Here is a 12,122-nt window from a genome sequence, read left to right on the forward strand (position 1 = left end):
ATCATAGCAATTTATCAGATCATCACATTTTCTTCACGTCAACAATTCAGAGTTGTTCTCAATAAATCTCTTAAGTGGAAAGCATTGTTAATTAATGTTGTCATCAGTATGTAGTCATTATTTAGTAGCCAATGACTATCTTATATTAATGTATCTGTAATTGGAAATGATGATTTCACTGTTAAGTAATCAAAACCATGCTTATAACATTGTCTGCATCTTGTTTAATAATTGAATAATGAAACCTTACTCAAGTTAATGTAATACTTATCTCTGCCAAAATTATACAAGCAATTAAAAAACTACATAGTATTATAATAGGCATCTGTCATTAATTATGATTTAATGTTAGAGTAGACTTTTCTACACAGCGCATACATTCAATTCATTGAGAATTTATTCTTTGGACCTAAACTGGTATATATCACTACATAAGTGCTTATTCAAAGAATATTTTAAGCATCTACGTTATGACATAATTTCTCCCACAACCAGAACAATCTCAAGGACCTTATAGTAAGGTATTCAAAAGCTGTCTAAAAGACCAGTCCCTATTGATACTTCTCCAAGTTATGTAAATACTCAAATTCTTTCAATGTTTTGCCTTATAAATGTGCTGATTCATCACATCTGTGTCCAATGTCAGATTCACATGGTTTGTCTCACTCCATTTTTTGCTGAGAACCTAAGACTGAGTCATTTGTAAAGGAAAGAGTTTTATTTGGCTCAGGAATCTGGAGCTTAGGAGGCCTAAGAAGATGGTTCTGGCATCATCTTCACTTCCGGGGAGGGCCTCTTGCTACTGCACAGCATGGACAGGAAAGCAAGAGTGAACAAAAGGGCCCATGGGAAGGACACTCATGATATAAAGAGCATGTTCTCGCCTCGCCCTTTGACCAGCTCAGCCCGCCCTGAGGGTGGGGCTAGCATGGCATGTAGTGCCGGGGGTTCCCTGCACCTGCCTAAGCATGCCTAAGCAGGCACTTTAGATACCAGAGCTATCTCACCGGCCCCACAGCCTGTTCTCTTGTTAGCCAATCCAGCCTCTGGCATCCTCAGAGAACTGTATTAGTCACTTTTACCAACTGAATCATACTCCCTTTTTTTTTTTTGGTGTGGGGTTAAACCCAGGATTTTGTGCATCCTAAACATGAGCTCTACTACTAAAGGACACCCCCAGCCCTGGCATCACCTCCCATGACCCTCCCCCCACCACCATGGTAAGGACAAGTTTCAGCATGAGTTTCTGATGGAACAAACTACAGAAGGGTGTTTTGTTTTGTTTTGTTTTTACAATTCTCTTTATTTCTATCTATTTAAAATCAGGAACAAGCAAGGGGTCATCAATTGAAAAATGTTCACATCATATAGCTTGTACCTTAAATTGGAAAATTACTGCCTTCAACACATAGATGCATAGTAGAACATCCCATGTCCAGAGTGGACTTTTAGCCGCTTTCTACACGATGCAGTTGCCCTTCCCCTCTGTCTGTATGTCCTCCTTCCAGCCTGGGCTCTCAATTATTGATTCCTGGGTTTGCCTGTGGATGCCTCCTCTCTCTACCACACCACCTGTGCTGTTCTGAGAAAAGAGAGGGGAAAGGCAAGGAGGTTCTGGCTTGCTCAAGGCCATCTTCAACCTACATTTATTCTTTGCCTGGTTATGAGAAATAAAAATACACATCCTAGCCACCTTGAGGTACATTATTTGTCTTGGCCTGAGGAGAAAGGGAGGTTGGGAATGCAGCTTTATTACTTCCGGTGTAAGTTCAGTCCTAATTTGATTTGATCTTCACTGCCACCCTGTGAAACAGGCAGTGCTATCCCTACATTACTTCATAGAGATTTGGGCTGGTCCTATGGAGCCCTTTGGACTTCTTCAAGTAGATTTAACCAAGCCCTATTACAGTCTCTCTCCTAACCTGGAGAACTAGCAACACAGCACTGAAACACCGTGATACATCTGTTTACACCAGTCAGCTCCATTCACCAGTACTCCTGCCACAAAGGTACAGTACTATTTTGATTAGCTTGGCCTGCAAAAGCAAAATGCCATAAACTGGGTAGTTTACAGACAGCAAACGTATTTCTCACAGTTCTGCTGGTTTGGAAGTCCAATATCAAGATGCTGGCAGAACTGATATCGCGAGGACCTGCCAGGTAGCTTTCTGATGTCTTTTACATTTTTTCTCTTTCCTTTTTCACTGGTCAAGGTTGAAAAGAAGGCCTTATCCATACTTAACCTGCACCTTGGCTCTGAGCTACACCCCCACCACCTCAGCTGAGGACTTATACGGGACTAATCTCATTCATGAGGGCTCTGCTCTCATGGCCTGATCCCTCCCCAAAGCCACTACTCATTAATATCACGTTAGGGATTAGGATTTCAACATACGAATATTGGGGGACTCAACATTCAGACCTTAGCAGGTGGCGCGATCCACTTTAAAAAGTCCGACTGTCATCTGATGATATATGATATGCTACTTTCTATACTTGCATTCTTCAAAAACATTAATTTTTTATTCCTTTATTTCTTCCAACAAAACCATTTATTTATGCAACTCCTATGCACACAAGGTTATCCTATTGCACACAAGGTCATCCTATTAGACACAAGGTCATCCTATTAGACACAAGGTCCTCTACTCACACTGGCATTTGCTTTGCCCACAGGTTTTGTTGATCTCTGAGGAAATACAAACAAATACCTGAGATAGAATCAAGTGGCAGCATAGAAAGCCTGTCCTCATAGAAAGCCTAGTGTAGGGCAAAATTCTCATCTCCACGTCTAACACTCAAAGCCAGATGGTTTCAACTTAAGTAATTTCTCTAGTTATTTATATTTCATGCATTTCTAGTCATAGGCCTATGACCCCATTGAACAAAAAACATTTATCTTTAAGGTCCTATACTGAGAAATTTTACTGTGCAAGTACTTCATGCTTTCAATAACAGTAAACCAATTTCCAGTCGAGAGTACTCTTGAACATTCACACAGTGGTATTTGACTATGGATACATTTGCATGATTGCTGTAACAGTGAAACACCCTCACCATCATGAAAATTTTCTGGGAATTTAACAAATTTGTCTACACCAGAAACCTGCATCATATTTGTTCTGCTCTTTAGTGCAGTTTTTCAAACATCTTTGCAGATCTGAGGCTAACTGGCATTTGCAGAGCAGTTTTCAAGAATCGAGCTGTAGGCAATTTTTGTTCTTCTTGAACGTCTAAACAGAGTGAATTTGCAGTCATCTTCTGTTTTGCCTTCATTTGCTGCTTATGCCCATTATTTCACTTTTACCTGGCCTGAGGGGAAATGGGAAATGGTGGCTTACAGTTTTTCATTAGCCTTCAACCATGAGACATGTCTTTATCTCATTGGCCTTCAACCATGAGACTTGTCTTTATCACTCTTCCGTTGTTACCATCAATAACTGGGCAGGACAGGACCAGCACATTTTTGAGCTTCTAAGTGAAAGTCAACCAATATGTCAGTGGAGTTCTTCACACTGCATGAGATGAAACTCACACCTCCCACAGTAAATGGCTACTCAGTTATTAAAACGGGGGTGCAGGAGAGACAGACAGACAGACAGACAGACAGACAAGACAGGCAGACAGACAGAAAGACAGAAAGAGAGACAGAGACACAGAGAGACACAGAAACAGACAGACACAGACAGAGAGATAGAAAGACAAATAGAGAGAGACAGAGAGAGAGACACAGAAACAGAGACAGAGAGACAGAGACAGAAAAATCCAAGAGTGAATGTACTGTTTTCACTTTTTTTTTTTTGCCAATTTAGAGTTAAAACATAAACCATTTTAAGTGTAATTAATTATTCAATATATCTAAGCAATCCAGGAATATGTTGGAGACATTGTTCTTCTCATAATTAAGCAGATTCAATGTTTTGCTACTTTTTATAAAAGATAGTTTTGAATGTTATATTGAGCATTATCCATGACCGAGGTTTTACATGTTGTTTTGATGTCTAAAAGCTTCTCTCTTTTTTTGGCGGAGTCGGGGATTGAACTCAGGCCCTTGCGTTTGCCAGGGAAGCACTTATTCCACTGAGCCATCTCCCCAGCCCCTTAAAAGATTCTTAAACAAGACATTATGAATAAAACTTAAAGCTTTAAATACTGATACTTCTTTGAACTTAACAAATTATCAGTGATGGGGATTGGACAAATTTTCAAAAGAGCTTTCTAGCTAATTGCTTTTTGTCTTTTTTGAGACAGGGTTTTACTATGCAGCTCAGGCTGGCCTCAAACTCACAGCAATCCTCCTGCCTCAACCTCCTGAGTGCTGGCTGGGATTACAGGCATGCACCACTATGCTAGACGAAGCTTTCCATTTAAATCTTAGAAAAATGGTGTGGTACCTTGATGTGCTATCGGGTGGCAACATGTTTCTATCATTGATTTAAACATAAACTCTAGATTTCAGTTTCATATAACTGCATCAAAATATAGATCTAGGATAGCTCTTTTAGTATGGGTTTTGATAATTCTCAGCAAAGCTAAATATAAATTTATGGTTTTAATGTTTGATAAAATGAAAAATAATCAGTAAGAGTTATTCAGAATATGTAAATAGCATACATTCTTAGCTAAGATGAGGATCTCTGTGAACCTAATTGGAGATTTGCATGGTTGGGTGCAGAAGTTGTATAAATACTAAACACAGGAGTACAATGATGACAAATTAAAAAGTAAACCCTAGGCTGGCCCTTAAGGCACATACACATCTGTAATCCTAGCAATCTGGGAGATTAAAGCACAAAAATTACGAATTCAAAGCCAGGCTAGGCAACTTCAAGTCAAACTAATAAGACCCTGTTTCAAGAAAAAAACAAAAACAAAAACAAAAAAACACCATTAAAAATGCTGAGAGATGTAGCTCACTATGAGGGCCATGGATTGCATTCTCAGAACTGAAGGGGGGTGGGAACTACTGGTAAAGGAATATTGGTATGGCTTACATTAAGAAAGGTTTTTTGTTTGTTTGTTTGTTTGTTTGTTTGATTTTTTAACTGGAGATTGAACTCAGGACCCAGTGCTTGCCAGGCAAGTGTTTATTCTTCTGAGCTATCTCCCTTGCCCCATTAACAAGTTTTGAAAACTTACTTTCAGGATTGTTCATTCAACATTTCTCCAACCTAAATTTACAGAGAAAACAAGAGGAATTAACAACTTGGATTTTAGTCTAAATTGAAAAACTGGCATTCACTCACTCATGACTTTCTAGGCAGAGAATTACTTCCACTACTAAGAAAGAAAAATCAAACAAAATGTAGCATGTTCATTCTTTTAAATAATTACTCTGGCTGTGCCCTGACCAGCTCTCCTCAGCAAGGATGGGATTCAGTTCTTGTATTCACCGTGCAGCTTTTTCTTCCCGTGAGGAAGGTGGCTCAGAGAAAAGGGTGACTTAATATTCAGCCGATCCCTTTCAGCCTCCTCTTCCTCGTCGTACCGCTCATCCTCGTTTTCATCTTCCACGTCACTGCTCTGAGGACTGGAGGCCTGAGACCCGGATGGAGAGGGCGGTACTGAGGAAGGCCTGGGGTACTTGAATCCGTCTGTCTGTAGGAGACAAAAATGAGACAGTGACATTACGGCTCCTTGGTTTTCAATTATATAAGCACTATACGTGTACATGTATTCTTTAAAAAAATATTTAGATATGTTTTGTGATCTATTCAGATGCTATTAAACTCTGATTCATTTTGGCTCTGGTATCACCAACTTTAAGAGAGATTCATTAAATACACAATTATCTTCTATCAAGCCTTGAAATGTGCCTGGTGCCATACACGTGTCATCCCCTTTATCTGCTTAACAACATCTCAGTGAGTGTATTTTTCCCATTGACAAAAAAATTTAAAAGGTAGAGAAGCCAAATGATTTGCCTGGTCACACGGCACAGAGTGACGATGTACAACGGGTTGGTGATGGCTCCAGAGCCTTTAATACGAACTTACACGTACAGTGCGAATGCTGTTACCGTGTCACTTTCTGTGGTCCCTTCTGGGTGAAGAGGAATTGTCTCAGACAGCACGGGTAATACACGATATAGCTGTTATGTGCCACCCCCTACACTCTGTTCCATTGTCATCTACATAGTTTGCATTTAAGCACCATCCAATTAATTTAGGAAATATATTGATAAAAATCACATAATCATATTAATAGTTAACAGTCTTGTGGCATTAGCTATCCAGAGCCATCTGCAATTCAAGAGCCACAGGTGGGACACACCTGGGTGGTCCTTTAGATCAGCTTAGGACAGCTGCAAGGCATGGGCGATTGGATGTCCCGGAATAGCCAATACCGAATTCTGGAAGCCATGCTGTTTAGTTGATCCAAAAATTCCACCATTTGCTGTCCTTTTGGTTAAAGGACAGCTATCCCTAGCTTTTAATCAAATTGCTTGCTACCTAAGAGTCACTGAAAATACTCATTTATAACTACATTCTGCAATGTCACCAAGGAAACAAATTGGAAAACATGGTCCCTGCCCTGCGTGCTGGGAGTACATATGCCAAAACTGGAAGATAAATGTGTTAAAGTGTTACAGCATTTGCCATTCTGTATTGCAACCACGTTCATACATTACTATCATGAACCATCATTTTTAGGTTGAATCTGCCTTTATTTGAAATAATACATCATTTGAATAATGGATGTGTATGCACTATCAGGAGGAGTGCCTGCCTTAGTAAAGCAATCAGCTGGGCAAGGTGGTGCATGTCCGTAATCCCAGCACTCAGGAGGCTGAGGCAGGAAAATTCTTGTGAGTTCAAGACCAGCCTTGGACTACAAAGTGAGCTCAAGTTCAGCCTGAACTGCATAGCGAGACCCTGTCTCAAAAACACCAAAAAGAAACCAACAAAGCAATCAATTCTCTGAGTACTAGGAGCATAAGCATAGGAGTTGGGATTTGTAGATGGAACAATTAAGAAAACTTTCTTTGCCTTGTTTATGGCTCAGATTTTTTATTGCTTCCTCTGGATACCTAATATATGTAGAAGGCTGGCGAGATGGCCCAGTGACATTAGCACCTGCCTGGCAAGCACAAGGTCCTGAGTTTGATCCCTGGTATAAAACCTAATATATGTAGAATATAGATTATGAATAGGTAGAATCATTCATGGTGAAAGTAACTCCTGGTTGAGACCTTCGATCAGATTATGTATGCACTTGAAAGACTCACAAATACTTACTAGGGATCAATCATTTTGGGCATTCTCTAGGATGACTCAGAATTGGGTGTTTTCCTTTGGGGCATTGTGACAGCCTACTTTTGGAGATGGATGTGACATCAACTCATGCAGAGCACAGAGCTACTGAGCTAAAGTGGATCTTTGGCTGATTATTATTATTATTATTATTATTATTATTATTAATGGCTTAATGTATTTCATTATTGCAAGGCCTCACTACATAGCTCTGACTCATAGTGATCCTCTTGCCTTCAGCCTCCCAAGTGCTGGGATTACAGGAGTATGCCACTATGCCTAGACTAGCCAGCTTGCCTGCCCTGAGGGTGGAGCTAGCACAGCATGTGCCTATGAATCAAACCGAGGTCCCCGTGCTTGCCTAAGCTTGCCTAAGCAGGCACTTCAGTCCACTGAGCTATCTCACCTGCCTTGGCTGATTATTTTTTGAAATGGATTCTCTCTCTTTGTTGAGCAGGCTGCTCTGGAACTTGTAGGCTTGGATGGGCTTCTCAGCTTTGCCTCCTGAGTAGATGGTAATTCAGGCATGCGCCGCTGCACTATGCCAACAGCATAAGTCACGTATCTTTGCACCTATGATGTTGCCTTGTACACAGGAAGCCAAACAAGTTTGGTTCTTGTATCCTATAGACTTCTGCAGGGACTGATCTCACTAGGGGGAAAGGGCTGATACTGCCTGCTTCAAGTTACATTTCCTGGCTTCTTCCCTTCTAAGTGAATCTGATAGCAGATGTGACCTATGGTGGCCTCATCTGAATTTAGAAGAAGCCTCCCCAGAAGTCACTCCTCCGTGATGCATAAATGCTCATCTGATCTATTTCCTCCTGTGAAGCTTGAATTTATTTTATTCTTTTTTTTTTCCATTTATGTATCTGGTACAGTGTCTCAGTATGCAGCTCAGACTCATGGTGATCCTCCTGTTTTCAGCCTTCCCCTGTAATCAGCTGGGATTACAGGCATGCATCACCATGCCTGGACTCAGTCCCTGGCTAAGGGCGTGCTGGGGGCAGGGCCAGGGCGATGTGCGGGACTGGGGATCAAACCCTGGTCCCTGCACTTGCCGAAGCAGGCACTTAGTCCACTGAGCTATCTCGCCAGCCCTTGAATTTATTTTATCATTGCTACATGGTCATCCTATGTTTAACACAAACCCATGGATAGAAAATGTACTTCCTGTTAAAATGGCCCAGTTTATTCTTGAGCAACCCTCAGCAGAATGGAACACTTTGACCCTTTAGGTAGAATTTTCATATAGAGAGGCCACACCAGCATCCTTCTACCAGACGTGGGGGCAGTGGAGTCAGGGACTTTGAGATAGTCAGATCTGTGGGTGTCATTGTTCTTTGCTTTCATTCAACATACCCTGAAGAAGTATATTCTGTGCATTTAACTACCTTCAGATTTAAAAGTTGTGTTAGAGAGTGTCACAAACAAAAAAATTTAGCTTTCAAAACAAACAATACACTTAATATTTACCTTTGGGAGGGACATGGGTTCCACATGGAAATTATCTGGAAAAGCTCTGCTTAAAGTCAGGTGCCTGGCATGCTGGTAATACTGTGACAGAAGGACAGTCCACATGTTAAAGCAGAGAAAGTGCTTGGAGATTTCAAAGCCTAGTGCATATATAAGTCTCATTTTCCTTAGTCTGATGTTTCTTTTAGCTAATACATAAAAACTTAAGTTACATATATTAAAAATGTACCATCTAATATTTTGGTGCATGTACGTATGGCATCAAAATACACATAAACATTAGAAATACATATCAGAATTTCTTCCCCCTAAGTTTGAGAATTAGGAAAAACACAATAACCTATAGTTTTCTTGTTTTTAAAAACATACACAAAACTACAGAAGTGCTGGATCAGAGCACAAATACTGGCCAGCCTGAGCTCTGAATTGTGTACTGAAGCTCTGAAAACACTGTATAAATCCACAGAGAAACAGTGCAATGTAGGAAAGAGATGGGGCCTGGATAGGCAGGCAGAGTGGATCTAAATCCTGCTTCAGACCTCTAGTAAGAAGCTAACTCCCAATAGCTTTGCCTTTCTCTTTTCATTCTTCAACGGAGGCAGTAAAATTGACCATCCAGTGTATACCAAGCACTGGCATCACTGTGCGTAGGTATTCAGCCAATAGAAGCATCTGTTATTTGGCTAGGAGGGCTTGGCAACATGGAAATGGATGACCTGAAGGCAAAGTCAATGTATTTAATATTAAATCATTTATTTCTAAGGCATGTGAACATCTGGGTGTTCATATGCCTACTGCATAATCTACTGGAGGTATTTTCAATTCTTGTCATTTTGAAAAACAGTATCACTTTCCACCATTGCTGTAGTTAGGGACTATGACCCCATTGATTCTCTTGAACAAGGATGTTAATAAAGAAGGTCCTTTTTCATCCCTTGGGTTGTCTTGATATTGTTCCTGGCTTCAGGAAATGTTCCTGTGTAGCTGCATGTTAAGCACTGAATAGAGTAACTAGGCAGATTAGTGCTAGATCCTGGCAGACTTTCTGCTACTGATGGACTCAAACTCAAAGCTAAGAGTTGAATTTGCATCTTTGAAAACTCATATTAAATTAAAAAGTACATACAAACATTACCAAGATTTGAACAATCATGGTGTTGAGCTGTCTCTACAGATCATGACTAGAATCCATTTTAGTGGTCTTTAAAGTGATTCCTCTGTGTTTACCCAAAACTTGCTTACTCTGCCCAAGTATCTCCAGTCTAGAAGATCTGAGAGCCTCTCAGTCCGGTTCCTCTGGATGATTCTCTGGCGGCGTGATTGTTTGCAAAATCCGTAGAGAAACTGAGTCAGCTGATTGCAAGAGTCATCTGGAGAGCGGAACCGCCTATCAACAATGTAAATACCTAAAAAGCACAAAAGCCAAAGCACTGGTCCAAATAGGGGTCATCTTAAAATAATTCTCCTATTCTTTGTTATATATTTGGCTCTGTTAAAGAGCATGCACACCATCTGCTCCCTGACTTAGCTACAGATAGGCTTTGTATCTTCTATGGTCTTCTAATGGCTTAACCATCACAGGCAGCCAACAAAGTGGATCTTACTAAGAAACTAAGAAGCCTGGACATCTAGGGAGAAGCTGCATCAGAGATTCTCCAGTGATGGCTCATAAACCAGGATCTCCTGGGGAAGGAACCTGGGGTTACTGCTTTGTAGCCTCCTCCTTCCCATCATACAGCCACACTCTTACCTGAGGACATAGGACAGCAACAGGATAACTGTAAAGGAAGTGGCAGCACATAGATATGGAATCCACCCTATCCTAACTTTTCCTGCTGCTAGGAAACATGGACAGATAGACAGTGATATGCAAATTTTCTTGTCATCTTTAAACAATTTAAGTGAAATTTCCTAGCTGGCATGAATAATAAAGTAATTAATAATGTGTGTATCTATAAAGGCATTATATATTATACACATAGTTTATACCTACATTACACATTATATATTTAAATATTTAATAATGTATTTGTCTTAAATATAATGAAAGATATGTGTACTCTAAGCCCATGGTAATTATAATAGCACTTCTACAACAGAAAGTCAACCAAACCTCAGGAAAAAACTCAACTCCACTGGAAAAAAAAAATAGGTCAAGGCTAAAGTTTGTCCAGGTCTGTCTTTTGAGCAATGTCTTTAACATTCACAGCATTCTTATCTATGGACCATGTAACTGAATCTACTTTTAATAGAATAAATACAAAGATTCATTCACTTATGAGGACAGCTTTGGAATTAGGCTCTGGGATTAGATAGATGATGAAAACCTCACCATAAGCTGTTGGATCAGCCACGTGTTCCTGCATGAAACAACCAAAGCCAGAGAGGTTCGTGGTCACGCTGGGGATCCCCATCACAGTGCATTCGGCTGCCGGGACAAAGACACAAAGGCTTGGTTAGCTCCAGACCAGCTGCTCCTGAGCAGGCAAAGGAGAAAAGTGCCCCAGTCAGCTTAGCAATAGCAGTGTTTATTTTGTGCCAGGCAGGTATTGAATTTTTTCCATGTTTATAAATGCATTTAATCTTCACAACAAGCCTATGAAGAGATGCTGTCATTATCCATGAATAAATGGAAGTACAGAGAAGTTAAGTAACATGGCCAACTTCATGAAGCCAGTGAAATGGTAGAGTGGGATTTGAACCAGGAACCTGAAGAGTCTTTGCCAGACTGAATGTCTGTGCTATTCTGCCTGCCTCCCCAAGCCCACCTAGGTTTATTTTTGTTTTCCTCCAATCTGACCCTGTGACTCTATCTGGCAGGATAAATATGATTTGGATGTGACCAGCTTCTATTCTCACATAAATTTCTTGGGCCCAAGACTCCATCACTTTCTGAAATATTCTGATTTAATATTCAAATATTCTCTTTTAGTACCTCCTCATCTTTTGGTCAAAATTTCTTTCCTAGACAGTATAGTATGTCTCAAAAAGTCTACTGCTGTCAAGGAGGTATGATTTTTGCTTGTTTGCTTTTGGTATTTGAGACAGGATCTCACTATGTAGTTCTCACTATGACTTCAAACTAGTTGTGTAGCTCAGGCTGGGCACAAGCCAGTGATCCTCCTGCCTCAACCTCCCACATGCTGCGATGAGAGGCATGTGCCACCACACCTGGAAGATGTATGCATTTCTTTCTTTCTTTCTTTCTTTCTTTCTTTCTTTCTTTCTTTCTTTCTTTCTTTCTTTCTTTCTTTCTCTTTCTTTCTTTCTTTCTTTCTTTCTTTCCTTTCTTTCTTTCTTTCTTTCTTTTTTCTTTCTTTCTCTTTCTTTCTTTCTTTTTTCTTTCTTTCTTTCTCTTTCTTTCTTTCTTTCTTTCTCTCTCTCTCTTTCTCT

General features: G+C 40.2%; 1 protein-coding gene across 1 annotated transcript in view; it reads right to left on the bottom strand.

The window, feature by feature from the left end:
• Positions 1-5,304: 5,304 nt before the first annotated feature.
• The window catches only part of Gys2 (glycogen synthase 2), a 71,624-nt gene continuing 64,806 nt past the window's right edge, over positions 5,305-12,122 (bottom strand). Inside the window, exons 13-16 of the mRNA XM_004634546.2 lie at positions 11,062-11,157; positions 9,972-10,135; positions 8,730-8,810; positions 5,305-5,598 (exon numbers count right to left, since the gene is read on the bottom strand). Of these exons, the coding sequence (XP_004634603.1) occupies positions 5,377-5,598; positions 8,730-8,810; positions 9,972-10,135; positions 11,062-11,157 (563 nt within the window). The 3' untranslated portion in view covers positions 5,305-5,376. The remainder of the gene's footprint in view (positions 5,599-8,729; positions 8,811-9,971; positions 10,136-11,061; positions 11,158-12,122) is intronic.

Source organism: Octodon degus, unplaced genomic scaffold (genome assembly GCF_000260255.1).
Source record: "Octodon degus isolate 3935 unplaced genomic scaffold, OctDeg1.0 scaffold00064, whole genome shotgun sequence".
NCBI classification, from domain to species: domain Eukaryota; kingdom Metazoa; phylum Chordata; class Mammalia; order Rodentia; family Octodontidae; genus Octodon; species Octodon degus.